At 43.2% G+C, this 14,885-nt stretch overlaps 1 protein-coding gene across 12 annotated transcripts in view; it reads right to left on the bottom strand.

Annotated features, from left to right (window-relative positions):
- The window catches only part of ATXN2 (ataxin 2), a 53,097-nt gene extending 39,007 nt beyond the window's left edge, over window positions 1-14,090 (bottom strand). For 9 of the 12 annotated variants that reach the window (XM_069794643.1, XM_069794644.1, XM_069794645.1 and 6 more), the window contains exons 1-5: window positions 13,809-14,089; window positions 6,835-6,871; window positions 5,104-5,163; window positions 4,301-4,372; window positions 3,914-4,064 (exon numbers count right to left, since the gene is read on the bottom strand). In XM_069794643.1, the coding sequence (XP_069650744.1) occupies window positions 3,914-4,064; window positions 4,301-4,372; window positions 5,104-5,163; window positions 6,835-6,871; window positions 13,809-13,939 (451 nt within the window). In that variant the 5' untranslated portion in view covers window positions 13,940-14,089. Of the gene's footprint in view, window positions 1-3,913; window positions 4,065-4,300; window positions 4,373-5,103; window positions 5,164-6,834; window positions 6,872-13,808 lie in introns of all 12 variants that reach the window. The other 3 variants (XM_069794648.1, XM_069794649.1, XM_069794652.1) reach the window with 2 other exon arrangements.
- Window positions 14,091-14,885: the final 795 nt, after the last annotated feature.

Here is a 14,885-nt window from a genome sequence, read left to right as displayed (position 1 = left end):
ATTTCAGTGTTTAACATGCTTGTTTTCGCAAACATGTTTTGAGCTACTAATGGTGGAAAGCACAAATATGCAATTAAGTGCAACTGCAGTTCAAATGCTATTAAACCAATCGGCATTATGTGCCAAAGGTGTTCATGCTGCACACTCCAAGCTTTGATCAGGTTTAGCATGGCCCAAAGTAAACTGAGGTTTCATCTTAAAGGTTTCAACAGTAAACTCTCATTTGTTTTGTAACTACTTACTACTGATTTGAAACATTAAAACCAGTTACCACCAGCTTTCCAGAGCCAACATTTCCTTCCTTTGTTCATAATATGCCTACTGCTATTCCCCTTGCAACACTTTCTCTGGAAGGATGCCATTTTCAGTGCTAATTCAAGGAAAAACTTAAATAGCCAATTCTCTTCAGCCTTTTTTCATTGGATTTGTAATATTTTTCTCAGAGTACAGTAAGGGTGCCAAAAAACCAATAAAAACATTGTAGAAGCCTTTTACTTTAACAGTAGGTATGATCTTGGAATTGTCTTGTCTTTAAAGAAAAGCCAAGAAGGCAACTCTGAAGCCTTACTCAAATTTGAATCATATGCAAACCAGCACTGTCGACTGATCAGTGTTTAAGACTACAGGAAACACTGCTAGAAGCTTGTTCTGTAGAACACAGGAGAAATATACCCTCCTATTTCAATCATGCAGCCCATGTAATCTAGCAACTACAAGATCTAGGCACTTCACCTTTGCCTCAGAAGGTGAAGCAGATGTACAGCCAAGGATTTCAACTTGCACATTAGAGTGGATTTTTGCAGTCCATTTCCACTGCCACATGCAGAAGACAGCATCTGTCCCTCTTTAAATGAAGACAGAATAGTCTGAAAGGGGGGTGATGGACAGAATACAATTTCACCTGAGATTTCCAATGCATGTTTCATTCATCAGCCTGCCTGTACTGCAGAAAGCCCCAATTCCACCGTGAGACACCCTCAGGTGATTCCTTTCCCTTCCTTCTGAAGCCTAACAGCAATCTACACGAGCACAAAGGTCTGTGCAGACTGATGGAGTTGCAAATAAGGCCCCAGGAAGTAGGGACAGATTTATTTTTTAAACACAACTGTTACAACGTCCCTATCTACGCAGACCTACTATTTTTTTCTCCCAAGCCTTCCAATTTCGACAATCTGGGCAGGCACCACACTTTCTCTACTGGTGTGTCTAAAGGTCCAATGTCATGCTCGGCAGAAGGAAATCTAAGACTGCTGCTTCCAAACAGGGTGGTTTCACCCACCCCAAGCCTATACTGCCATTACCTCCCTTGCACTTGCACTACTCATGTAGCTTCAGGATGAATTATCAGCTCACTGTTCTGAAGCCGCACAAGTACAATAGCAATGAAAGGTGCTTGGCAGACTATTTCAGATGGTTCTTTCAGACACAACTGTATTTTCCACTCTTCTGAAAGGAAAATCTATCCCTATCCCTTTCTCCCCACCTGCTGCTCTTTCCCAGTACTCTTCCAGTCTCTCCTGTCTGACTTGGTCAAACAGGCAGACAATACAGCTAACATCTCTGCTATTCAAGTCTGAGGCTAAGTCAGAAGATCAAGACCCACAGTCAAGAGCACCATTTGTCCACACTCCTCCAGCTCAGCAGAGAACCAAATGCCAAAATAAAAATCCACAGAACTCTAGATACTTATACTGAACCAGGAAACCAGGATGCACTAAAATTTCCAAAACAGTACCTTTTGCAGAAATTAAGTTTACCTCAAGGCCTCCTCAAAGTCTAGTAGTCTCCTAAGTGGTAGGAGAAAATACACACACAGACCCAAACAAACCCTACTCTAGGTACGCCTCTCCTATGGCAACAGAGTGCTTGTGAAGTGCCCTTTTGTTTTGACTACATTTTTTAAAAAGTGAGAGCAAGCTGCCTTTCCAACCAAATATGTCCAAACTGTCTACTAACTTGTCTGTGAAAGCAAAAAAACACTGAGGGCTAAGCAATTTAAAAATTTGTTCCTGCATAATTGCAACACTGTCAAACTTCTCTGGGCACCAGACAGTAACCATTCCCAATACAAATGCGGCAAGGAACACCGTCTCCTCACCTAGGAGTTCAGACTCAGTTTTTACTGAGAGTCACGCAGGCTTATCTGACTCAGTACCATGAAGATTTGGGTTTATTTGTAAGAACAAAAGGCCAGCAGTTCCTGCATGCATGTTCATACACTTCCATTCTTTTGAATCCTTGCTTATTTAATTTCCCAAGAAGCAGAAAGCCCTTCATTGCTCTAATTCACAGGTATGATCAGAGACTGACTTACACTTTCAAGTATCATTTCAATATAATACATTTTTGAGACAAAATGGAAAGCAGATTAATTTACCCACTACAGGTTATTGAGTTTTGAAGCCTTCCAGTTTATCTTGCTCCAAGTCTCTACAGCTTTATTTCAGCTCTCCTCTCCAGCTATTTATGAGATTTAGATTCAAAGACATTCCACCTAATAAAGTGAACTGAGTGACTGTTCAACCTGAAGCAGTCATTTTCTTCTAGAAAACTTCTACTGAGTAATTATTCCTAGAAGTAGTAGTATATTCTTCATCTGCTCAAAATCTGTGAAGATTGGGTAATGGAGAGCCCAGTTTGCATTTACATTAAAGTGATGTTCGTAGCATACCCATTATAAAATAGCTCTCGTGTAATTTAAATTCAAAGTCCCATCCAGAACCTAGAACTTATCTGCATTTCAATGCTACATTTGCTCTGACATTATGCATCTTCTTCTGGGAAAAGCAAATTCCTTCAAACAACAAGCCTCTCATTCTTCAGCTTTAAATCAGCAAGAACACATGCATGTACAAACACAAGGTGAAAAGACAAAGTTCTCATTAAACGTCCACCAGTCCCTACCCACCTCTAAGTCACTGCTACATGGGAATAAAGCATGTGTGTAACAATAACCACTTAGCTCCCAGTAACAGTGTTGATCAACCTGAAAATGTACACATATGCAATTTCACTCCATGGCACAGAAAGCTATGTATTTGCTTTTATTCCTTAGGCCAGCAAATCAGGAACATAAGCATAAAACCCCTTGAGACTTGCTGCCCAAAAAAAAAAAAAAAAAAAATAATTCTGCAAAGGAACTAGAGCTGTCTGACTTATGAGCCTCTTAGGTTCCAGAAAAATAATTAGGGTCTTGGAGGTCAGACATTAAAAGAAAAAGTATGAGGACTGCCTGTAAAATCATTTAATTCTGACAGTTCCAAGATTTTAAGACCACTTGCCTGCCACCTCACTAGATTCTTCTGTATTTTGGGGTACCTTAACAATAGATCTACAAGTAGTAAAGCAGAAATTAACAACACAAATAGTGGATTTTCCTGAAGAATTTTTAGCTCTGTTTACAGTAGTATTTTAAGAATATTTATATGAATGCATGTTTAGAGACAAAAGTTATTTTAACTTACTAAAGACTTTATATATACATCAACTCTGAACAATAATCTTTTGATAAAGCATTTGTGTATTCATGGATTCTCATATAACATTTAACAGACTAGTTTAGAAAGACATTTACCAAAAAAAACCCCCCCCCCAAAAAAACCCAACCTCCCACAAAATCTGTAAAATATTTTGTAACACCACTAAGAATTTGCTTTCCAGACACCAAAAAAGCCACTCAAAGCAGAGAGCCCTCATAAAGGTTCTGCAACCCATTTTAAAAATTTTGGTAAACTTCTGATTTCAGGAGGTGCTGAGCATCTGCTCTTTCCATTGATGTTAATGGGATATTTGGCTGTTCCACACTCATTAAGAGTCTTAAATGTGAACTTTAGTTTTTGGATCCTAAAGCATCTACTTTGAAAAATCTTGACTTAAGATCTTAAGATACAGACAACTTTAAAAACAAGCATACCTCTTCTCGCATAATTGGTATCCATATCCTTAAAATGCACCATAACAAAATCTGAAGACTTGAACAAGATACTCTCTAGTATGTCTTCACGTTTTGGCCCCAAACTGGATTCTGCAGTTTTCCGATGAGCAGCATCAAGCACTAAATCACACTATTAGAGACATAAAAAGAAAACACTAACTTAATGCACAATAAGCTACTCGATAACTTCACATACTTGCAAAAACCAGATACTTACAATAGTTTGCAAAAATGAATCTGCTTGTGTAGACCTAGACGTGAATAGTCAAAATAACTCATAATAAATATTCAAATTTTAATCAAACATTGATTATTCAAGTATTAGGATCTTTTAAAATAGGGAAGAGTCAAAATGAAAAAAATTACCTTAGGACTGTAGGTTTTAAAAACTCCTTCATATATACCACCATTTTTCACCTGTACTTCACATTTGGATCCCTAGAGTACAAGAAAAATGAAAATACAGCTTTCTACCAGCCTGATAAATGACATTTGAATCACTTTCTCAAAGATGTATTTTTCATGTAAGCACAATGTGTAAAAATACAGCTCAGTTTTTAGTCAAATCTACTCAGTCAACATTTGCCCATTTATAAATACGCCACTGTGTTCTGCAGATGCAAACAGCTGGTTGTGTACCAACATTTGTTCTGAAGGGATTTAAAGATACTCACAGAAGCATATTTGGTACTCACAAGACTCTTGACCAGTTAACGCACACAAACAAGTTTTTGTGCAAAACCAGAATTGGTGCATACGTGTGGGTATAAATAAGGATGAAGGCTTATTCTGGACTCACACAGATGTGGGACAGTCCGCCTTACTCAATTTTGGCATGTCAGGACTTCCCTTAAAATCTGGGGACAAAGGCTTCCATTCCCTGCACACAGACTCATTTTATTTATCCATAAACTCTCTAAAGACAGAAAATTCAAAATATGACCAGTGCACCTAAGAAATTTGCTATACCTCTGCAAATTGTATTTGAACCTTTCCAAGCCAAAAATACAGAACAGCTATTACTGTGAATCTTTGAAGTTCAATCTTGGCAAAAGGTGCCTACTGTTAAAGTTTCATATTCACTCCATTATATTACAGTTAGTGGACTAGTTAACAATTCTGTGTCACTACAGAAACTGTTTACCCCCCTTCCAAATATGAAGACTTACAACAACTGATGTAAGTATGTGAACCATTCTCATGTTTGCATAGATGCCATCGAAAGAAATCTGAAAAATAGAAAAGATGTTGTCAAGATATAAGAGAAACACTTGTTACAATTCAAAAAGCCAGTGCACCAAAAATAACGCAGGCTTTCACCAGTACATACTAGTTCCTAGAAACATTGGTCCAAAACCTGTCTCAGTCAATATACATAGAACTTAGGTCACATGAAATTTCCAGAGGACCCTTACCCCTTTTTCCGATCAATTAAAGATCTGAACACCCTTCCAAACAAATAAACATTACAGAGTGCCCCTCATGTCACTCAATAAGGAAATTCTCTTGTGGATTGGGTGAAGCTCGTATGCACAGACTCCTAACTGAAAAAGCCCTGCTAACATCCCCCTCTGGTTTAACAGCCATCAACAGGATAAGGTACTTCAACTGCTGTAGAAGTAAAAAGCTGCTTTCAGGGCCTGATGAACTACATCTTTGCATCTAACAGACCTGACTACATGCATTAACAGAAGCTAAAGTCACCAAATTGTGGAGTGCCAAAGAGCTTCAAAACCCATCATATAATTAGTCAAAAGTAATTCAATGCAGCATCAGAACCTGAGATCCTACACTAGGAGAGCTGACCAAGTATCACCCAAGTTGCTAGATGACACACTCGCATAAACATACATGAAGTGGCGAGGATGTCTGGGTTTTGTTGCAACATCTAGTATCTCTCCTTGTCAACTTCATGCTTGTGAAACAAGAGATGCTGAAACATGCCAAAGACCTCGTCATATTTTGAGCTTTTTAACTGACAACATATCTTTTAAACTGTCAGCTACTTCATCCACTTACTCCTGCATGTTACCCACCTTCCTGGTCTGAAAAGACATGTTTAAGGACGCTCCTATGCTCAACAGTCAGTACGGAGGACATAAAGACCAACGCCTTTATGATGTTTAGTGTCTGCATATGACCTTTTTCACCACTCTTACTCAAAGCTTCTTTATTTTTAAGGAAGAGTCTTGATTATCTTCAGTAAACATTTATGTAAGTAAACTGTAGCCCTCTTAAACCTTCCTACTTCTGCCCCATTCCCCAAAATTAGTCATCCTTGAAAACCAGGCCAATAACAAATTAGCAAATATTTGATTAGTGCAGTTTAAAGATCCACTCTTTAAATCAAGATCCACATCTTTAGCTTTGATAAAACTATGTTCTACAAGTCAAGCCACACCTATACTTCAACAATATAGCCTCGACAATAACTAAAGCTACACATTTGTGCTACTGATAATACTGGGTTAGCTATTTTATAGTAAATCTAAACAAAACTGTTATTTTTATTTAACTAAATGCTGTCTTACTGTCATCTGTTTAAGGGAGAAGCCAATGTAAGAATCTTCAGACAGGAACTAATTCAAAAGCATTGCCTCAAGTTAAATGTTATCTGTATCTACAACTGTAATTGCAAGAAAATGCAGAAGATTTAGATTAGTATAGTCAAAAGTTTAAGCCTTACCCCCTTCATGCTCCCAGGAGACTTAAATGAATGCAAGATGATACATCTTTAGAAAGGCGTATCTCAGTCTAAAATATTCATCATGGTATCCAAAGGAAAAAATTGAGACAATATTCCAGTATCTGCTATTCTTACGTTGACACTTGGGTTCACTGTACATAAGTTGTTTCCTCATATCTACAAGTGGTAAAATGAGGAAAAAACATACACTTACCGTAGGCTGAGGCGGTCCTTTGCCACTGCTGCGACCTCTGAAATTAAATACATACATGGGATATGATTAAAAGAACTGCCAAAACTGGTTAATTTCTTAACAAGTAAGAATTCAAAAGCCCATCTTAATTTAGTGTTGAGAATGGGATCAGGGAAAAACAGCACTGCCCTAAAGCAGAACTTGACAACTACAGGGCCCACAGCATTTATCCTCCAAGCTACTGCCCTACAAGCAAGTAACATTGGTTAGTAGGCAAGAGGGTTACCTACTATAAATTAGAAGACAAAACAAAGAAAATACTAAGCCTGTGTCATCGCAAAAATCCAAAAATATTATCTCTTAAGCAGAATCCTGTAACTAAAGCAAATCCCAAAACTTACTGGCACACAAAACCAAAAACCACTTTCAGGCCCAATCCCTACTTAGTAGAGAGTCCTTCACGACTAGAGGCTCAGTACATCATCACTGTCCGTCTGCTTAAGGGCCACCCAAATAATTGACCCATGCTGCAAGCTACAAAGAATCCCTGATTGCAAGGCCCTACCTACAGAGCTTGCTTATAACTGCTATCACAACCCAGTAAGTGAAACTAATTAAGTCTGTCCATCCCCTCAAAAACACTAACTACTTTTAATGCAAATCTGCCAATGTGTAGCACTTGGGACACTTAAAAAAGCCTTTAAATTAACCTGTATGTTCTTAATACCTTGCAAACTGAGTTGTAACAGTGTGCGCCCTCCGCCTCAGACATTTGAGTCCCAGCAGCATTCCTGTCTGCAACAGCTATAATTACTCAACTTCACTGATGCACCTTATTTCAAAGTTACTTCCTCGTACCAAGAAGTCCTAGTTTCAGATGTTTCTCATAGTGATTTAGATTTGTATTAAGACAACTTCAGGAGTGCACACTAATGTGAGGCAAAATGAAGTCTTCTATTAAAAATAACACCCAATTTTTAAGTAGACCCACCTCACAGATGCACAACCATTTAATTAAAGAGACCCAAAGAATCATGTCTACATTTAAAAGTATCCAAACAACATTGAAATCTGTACCCAACTGAATGTCAACTGCATTCAATTGCTTTTGAAAACACTATGCTGTGGTTGAATACAACCTTGCTCTCAAAACAACACACCCTTATAAACAGCTCATGAGTTACTCAAGAAATCAAAGGAACTTCTCCCAACAAACATAAATATCCCTCCAATAAATTCTGCAGAAATAAGCAAGTCCATCAGAGAAAGGCCTTAACGAGGAAAAAATGAAAAACCATTAAACTATCACCTGACTCGTTTAAGAAAACAAGCTTCTGAAACAGAAATGTAGTCTCATACAGCATCACGCATACTGATGACATTTGCTGATTGGCAACAACTGCAGATTTCGGATGTCTAGCTGACATTTTCAGAATACTTGCAGAGCACTAATCTCACGAAAAAACCCTAATGCAAATAGCCTTTATTTAATTACCTATCAGCCTTAACCTTCCATAAGGCAGCTTCACAACTTCAGGCTTGCTCTGGAGACAAGCAAGTCTCACCATTTACTAAGTCTGCCATTTGTCAAATGGCTACCTATAGCACAGTGCTGAAGTGAGCCCTTCGTGAACCTGGAACATAATTTTTGCATCATATTCAGCTGAACAATCCTCTTCTTTCTGGAAGTCATTTCACCAGATGTGAAACACCCAAATAAAAGAGAGGTACAGTCCAGTTCTGATTTTTCCTTTTATTACAATCGAAAATGTCAACAACACGGTCTTTCAAAGAATGTGGCCAAAGTCAAACAATTTCACCAGTTCCCTCTGTTGGTCTCAAAAATTTTAGAAGATACTCCTTCCTATATCAGCTATAGAAATGGTCAAAAGTGAAAGAGTTTAGTGTCTTTGCAACAGAAAGTACTCCCATTTTTAGTGACAAGTATTCTTAGAACTTAAATAACTGGGTTGCTAGACTCGTCAGAAAATTTGGAGTATTCCCTTTAAGCATCAACCTAAGCGTTACAGATTTTTCATCTCTTACCACATTTCCAAAATTACTGTTCTTACCCACATTTCTTTAAGAAACAATCTGATTGTGTGCATCCACACTGGCAAGAGGTCCTAACTTCAACATCAGGCCAAGAGTTAAGCTAATTGCAGAAATTCTACATGCCATTCTGATCTAACAGATCTCTTTACAGACTGGACCTCTTGTTTTCCAGCTACAACTGTTAAACACAAACCATTAGAGAAAAGGAAAGTCATTCACCAACAGGAAAAAAAGACAGACATTGACCAATTCTGCCAATGCTACAATCCAATCAAAACTGTGCGTATCTTCTGCTAACACCAAGGCCATCAAATTGAGGTTTATATTCCAAGAGGTGAAGACTCAAGTTCAAACTACACTTTGACAGATCTTTGAAGCATCATATGAAAAAAACTAGGACCTTTACAAAAGCAGAAAGTAGATGGTCTTTGGCAGAAGTTTACCACAATTTAAAACAGGAGAGTAAGACTAAGAAATGGGAGTGGGGGAAACTAGAAGGGTCAGTAGCAATTTGGCACTCCTATCTAAAACCACATCTTGATTACAATAAATATGGTAAATAAAAAAAAAATACATTTTATATTGAAGAAATGTGGTTAAAGGTAAGCCTGGGGAAGGCACAGCAGCTTGGCAAATCCAACTTGTAAACCCTTTTCTTTGCGGTAGCAAAGTCACAAAGTCAGAAAAATGCTGCACCAGACAAAGTAACGACCAAGCAATTAAACTTAGTAGCCAACTCATTGCAGGCCAGCAGTTTCACCTTAAGAGTGAAAGTCTCCATAAGGGCTTAATCCCAAATGCTGCACAATAAACACTTTTCCCCAGCAGCAACTTGCAATTTTTTTTCCTATTTTTATAAGCATTTACTATCTTATACCTCAGCATCCCTCACCTCCCCCCTCTAATGTTTACATGCCAAGTAGAGCATTTGTATAAGCAAAACAGGGTCACGCATTTGTATTTTTCCAGTTAAGTGAAAACTAAGGCAAGGGACACAGGTCCTCCCAGGATATGAAAGTCCTGGGTTTTCTCTCCAGCAACATCTTCACTTTGAGACCAAGAAACAAATGTGACCATACTGCAATTAATGTCTAGAGCAAAAATGCAACTACAAAGACTGCTGAACTTAACAGGGTGAATAGATGTTTCTGGAGTACTGGCTGACATTACTAGAGCATTGAAAACAAATTTACAGGCTACTCTAAAGAACTTTCATTACAAGTGCAGAGAGCTGGTAAAGCCTTCTTCTAAGGGAGAAATCAGAAGTACAAAGTTGTAAGTGCAGTATTTGTCTATGTAAGTCAAGCGAATCGAAGCTGTCAAATTAAGATTATACAAGAAGTCCTACAGCATTGTTTTCTGTAGTTTTTCCCCCAGTACTGACATTAGTAATGTCAACTCCTGTCTTCTCACAAGATGACAACTTCTGTAGCATCTGAATATCTAAGTAACCCAACTCAGGTGTGACCCAGTGCACATCTGTAACCTGTTGATGGACTTAGTCATTGAAGAACCTTCTTCGTATACATTGCCATGAATCAGTTGTTAAATTAAAACTTGCTCAAAAGTGGGTATATAATACCATATTAAAGTGTATTAACAGCAATAAGGAAGGAGACCTGTAGGTTATCCATTCATTTTGCTCAGCAGTTTAGCACAGTTGCATTAAAACCAACACACACAAAGATGTTAGAACAAACTAGAAAAACTCTGAATGGCACGTGTGATCAAACCTCCAGAACAGTCACTTCCATTGTATCAGAGTGCCTCAGCACTCAATATTCCCGATTACTTCTGTCTGAACAGAATGGACACCTCTCTTCTGCCCTGTACTTAAGCCTTTAGTTAGGCTAATAAAAAAGGATGTCAATGAAAAAGGAAAGTAAGAGTAGGCAAGAAGCATTAAGTCTCAAAAGCAAGCTACGCAACATGGGATCATTTCAGTTTTAACTTTTTAATGGGCAAAGCCATTTATAAAAGACAGTAACTTACAGTATTCTTAAAGGACTCCCAAGTCCAGTTAGGCAAGAAAGTTACCAAATAAGAAGGAAAAAGACCTTCTACCACAATTGTAACTAGACAGGTAACCATCTAAAACCTGAGTCTGAGGTGTTTTGCCTTCAGACAAAATAACAATGGGGAAAAATTGCTAACAAAAAAGGATGCAGTGCTTGAAGTAACACTGGGACAGATGCAACTTTCAATCACAGGACAGCTAACCTTCCTGTGCTTAGATAAGGGCAAAACTGAACTAAACCACAAAAAGTAGATATCAGATAATGTTTTGACTAGCACAGCAGAGCAGGTTTGTGGTACAAGGTCTACGTTTTCTCCAATTACAGTTCAATGTGCTATTGGCATCCCCCCTACAGCCCAATTTCCCATCTGCCATATTGCACATGCAGTTGCTATTAAACAAACATAGCATTTCACTTAGTGCCTCTTTATAAAAAAAAGGTATTAATCCTTCTTGTTTATATTTCTTGCACACCTTTAAGGATAGCTTCATTTGTGATTTTTCCCCTTATGCAAAAGAAATTAGTAATATAAAAACAAATACTGGAATATCTTATTTGTTCACACAAGATTTTCACTTTTCTAATATGAAATACATATATCCATCATTATGAAACCATGGAAACAAAGGTAGTGAGCAAAGCTGACCCTCCACTCACTATCAGACATAGAAGAACCAGGTGCTTAGCCCAATTAAGTCTTACAGTAATAAACACGCAGCAGAAAATTAGGTCCAGGACAGTTAACTGTCAATGAGCTTTCTACCCAAACCTAAGCCTTTAAGAGCAACTTAGCCACAAAAACTAAATTCTTTTGCATCTCAAGAAGATAAAAAGAATGCTCATGCTGCAGGGAAATGACTGGCTAGGAAGGAAGCCTGGCATAAACTGGAGCTGTTTAAGTTTCTATTAAATAATATAATGTTTCAAATTGAAACCAAGATGCAGGCCAGCTAAAAGACAATTTGATTTTTCAAACAGAAAAGCCACTTAGCTTTTCATTTATGTGAACAAATTTGCAGCATGAACCATCTTTGAAATTGTACTCCCCAAAAGACAAGACTTTTCTTTAGGACAACAATAGAAGTTCTCTGAAGGTGTTCCGCGGGGCTCCATCAGCCTGGGGACTGTTGATTTTACAGACCCTGATTCAGAAATATCTTGAAAATTTGATCAACAAAAAAAGAGTGTGAACACCTCTGAGGGAACATGTCAGTTATTTAGCAGCCCTACCAGAACTCCCTAAGGAGTTCTGGAATGGAATTTATCCAACAAAACTAGAAAGGCAACGCTGGTAGGAGAAATCCAGTGGCTTTAATCTTAAAAACTTGGGAGAAAAATTGATGCTCGCATCCCCTAATCTACAGGGAGAAGTGCTCACCATCATACTGAATTAAAAAAAAAAAAAAAAAAAAGCCATAGGTTTTGTTGCCCTTCACGTTAACCTCTACAGTGCCACTGTGTGTTGGGAGGGATAACTGTTTAGCAGAGCACAGTAAACATCATGTTCAATCTAAACAGCCATATGTAAAAACTATTAAATCACTGCAAAGAAGTGCTGAGGTATTATTGTTACTATTTAAGTTTATTTTGTCCTTTTCAACCCTACCAAAGCTTTTCTGCTTCCAGTTCCACACACTGGTAACAAAGTAAAACCCTATTTCCAGTGATGTCCAACAATAGGACCACTGTAAATTCTGTTTTATTGCCAAAGCATAAAACTGAGTAAGACTAAAAGTCAAGTTGAAGAGCAAGATGAATAAAACTTGAAATGAAACTGCTCTGAGTGACTATGACCTTCAAAACCGTTACTGTCCTGCTTTGATTGTTTGTTATGACCCCCACAGCACTGGAAAAATTCACAACACTAGAAAGTTTATTTTTTTTTTCCCTTCCTCTCCCTCAAATATGTGTGAATTTGTATAGCTAATGCTCTCCGAGCAGGATCAATCTTCCAGAGGCAGTATGAGACAGCAAGGCCTCCGCAGCATGCATGGGGAGGGAGAATCTGAGCCTGCTGCAAAACCCCGATTCCTCACCCCCAAACGTGGGGAAAAAAGTGAAGCCATGCTTAGAACCACCGTCCACCGGTGAAGCCAAAGAGCACTCCTGCGGCCTCCCCCTTCCCGCGTGAATTTTATTGCTATTTAAATTATTTAAAAAAAAAAAAGTGTGTGTGTATAGAGAGAGACAGATTAAAATAAATAAAAATAAACCCCACTAAGCTGAAGGAGCTCCACCGCAGGCGGGCCTCCGCCGACTTCCACAAGGCAGGAACGCTGACCCCCTCCCCCGTCTGGGACAACACCACCGCCCCCCCCGGCCCCGAGGCCGCCGCCATCGCGGCCGGCACCTTCCCGCCGCCGCCGTTCCCCCCCCTCCCTCACCCCCCCCCCGCGCACGTGCGGCCGCCGGCTACGGCGCCTCGCCCCCCGCCTCCTCCTCCTCCTCCTCCTCAGCAGGCGGGTCACGTTGGCCCGGGGGAAGCGGCGCCCCTCGCCCCCGCCGTAGGCCCCGCCAGGCCGCGAGGGGCTTCACCCCGCCGCCGCCCCGTCACGGAAAAAATAAGGAGGTTCTGCCGTGCCCTCCGCCGTCCCCGGCCAACCTGAAGGGCACCGGCCGCGGCCTGGCCTCGCCCCGGCGGCACTGCGGAACCGGCGGGCCCCTCGGCGGGCCTGCGTGCGCCCCGCCCGCCGCCATGCCGGCTCCCGCCCCGCCGGGCGGAGCCCCCCGCGCCGGGCCGCGTCCCCCCGCCATGCAGCAAGGCCCCGCTCCCCCCCTCCCGGCCGCGCCGCCGCCGCCGCCCATGGAGGCCGGTGCAGGGCGGGGGGGAGCGGCGGGGGAGGGGGAGCGGCGACCGCGCCGGGCTCTCCGCGGCGGGGCCGGGGGCCAAGGCCGGGCCCGGGCCCGCCGCCGCGCACCCACCTGCCCATGTTCTGCCTCCCGCCGCCCGCGGCTGACGGGAGGCCGGGGCCGCCGCCGCCGCCGCCGCCGCCGGGGGGCTTGCGGTTGTTGCCGGCGGCCTGCGCCGCCGCCGCCGCTTGCTTGAGGGACATGACGAGAGGGGAGAGGGCCGGGGGTGAGCGCCGGGGCTGGGCGAGGGCCGGTCCGCGGGGCCTCGCTGCGCTGGCGGGGCCGGGACGCCGCTGGCTCGGCCGGTTGCTCCCAAACAGTGCGAGCGGGGCGGAGGGAGCGGAGCGCGGCGCGGAGGGATCCGCGGAACGGTGGGGGGGGGAAGGGGGGGGAGAGGCCGGGCCGGGGTGGCGGGTAAGGGGACCGGAGGGGCGCGGAGGTCGCCCCCGCCACCTCTCGGGCACCTCCGCGGCGGTAGCGGGGGGAGGACGGGGCGGGGGGCGGTGAGGCAGAGGCACCGGAGAGGGCGAGGAGCGCGGACTCTTTACGGGAAGTCGGAGGGCGCCGCGGCGGTGCTGCGGCGGGTGAAGGGGCGGAGGCGGGAGGCGGGGAGGGGAGGGGGACACGTGAGGCGGCGGCGCGGGACGGCGGCAGCTCCCGCCGCAGCCCCGGCCCCGCTGAGGGGACGGGACGGGCCCGGCGGTGCCGTGAGGCCCGCGCGGGCGCAGCCCTCCCCCCCCCGCCCCCCGTCCTCACAGCCCGCCCGCGCCTTCAGCTCACGCCCGCGGTAGCCGCAAGGGCAAACCCGAGCCGGTGCCAACCGGGCGGAGACCCCCGGCGCGGCCGCTCTGCGGGTGGAGAGGGAGAGGGACGGAGGGAGGGCGGCCGGCTCACAGGCCCCGGCCCCTGAGGGGAACGTTCCGCCTCGCCCGGCGGCGCAAGGCTCTGGGTTGCGGCCTTCTTCCCGGGCCGGTCCGCAGGCCGAGGCCTGGCCGGGCCGGCCCCGCCCGGGCCTGCTGCTGCCCGCCCGGCCCCGTTCGGCCTCCCCCGGGGCCCGCCAGCGAGCCGGAGCGGGAGGACGGCGGGCTCGGCCTAGCAGTGCAGCGTTGAAAAGAAACCAGACGTAAGAGAGACACCAAAATTCAGGAG

This window comes from Haliaeetus albicilla, chromosome 10 (assembly GCF_947461875.1).
Source record: "Haliaeetus albicilla chromosome 10, bHalAlb1.1, whole genome shotgun sequence".
Classification (NCBI taxonomy): domain Eukaryota; kingdom Metazoa; phylum Chordata; class Aves; order Accipitriformes; family Accipitridae; genus Haliaeetus; species Haliaeetus albicilla.
Note: the sequence above shows the minus strand (reverse complement) of the source record. Positions and strands in the feature narration are given on the sequence as shown.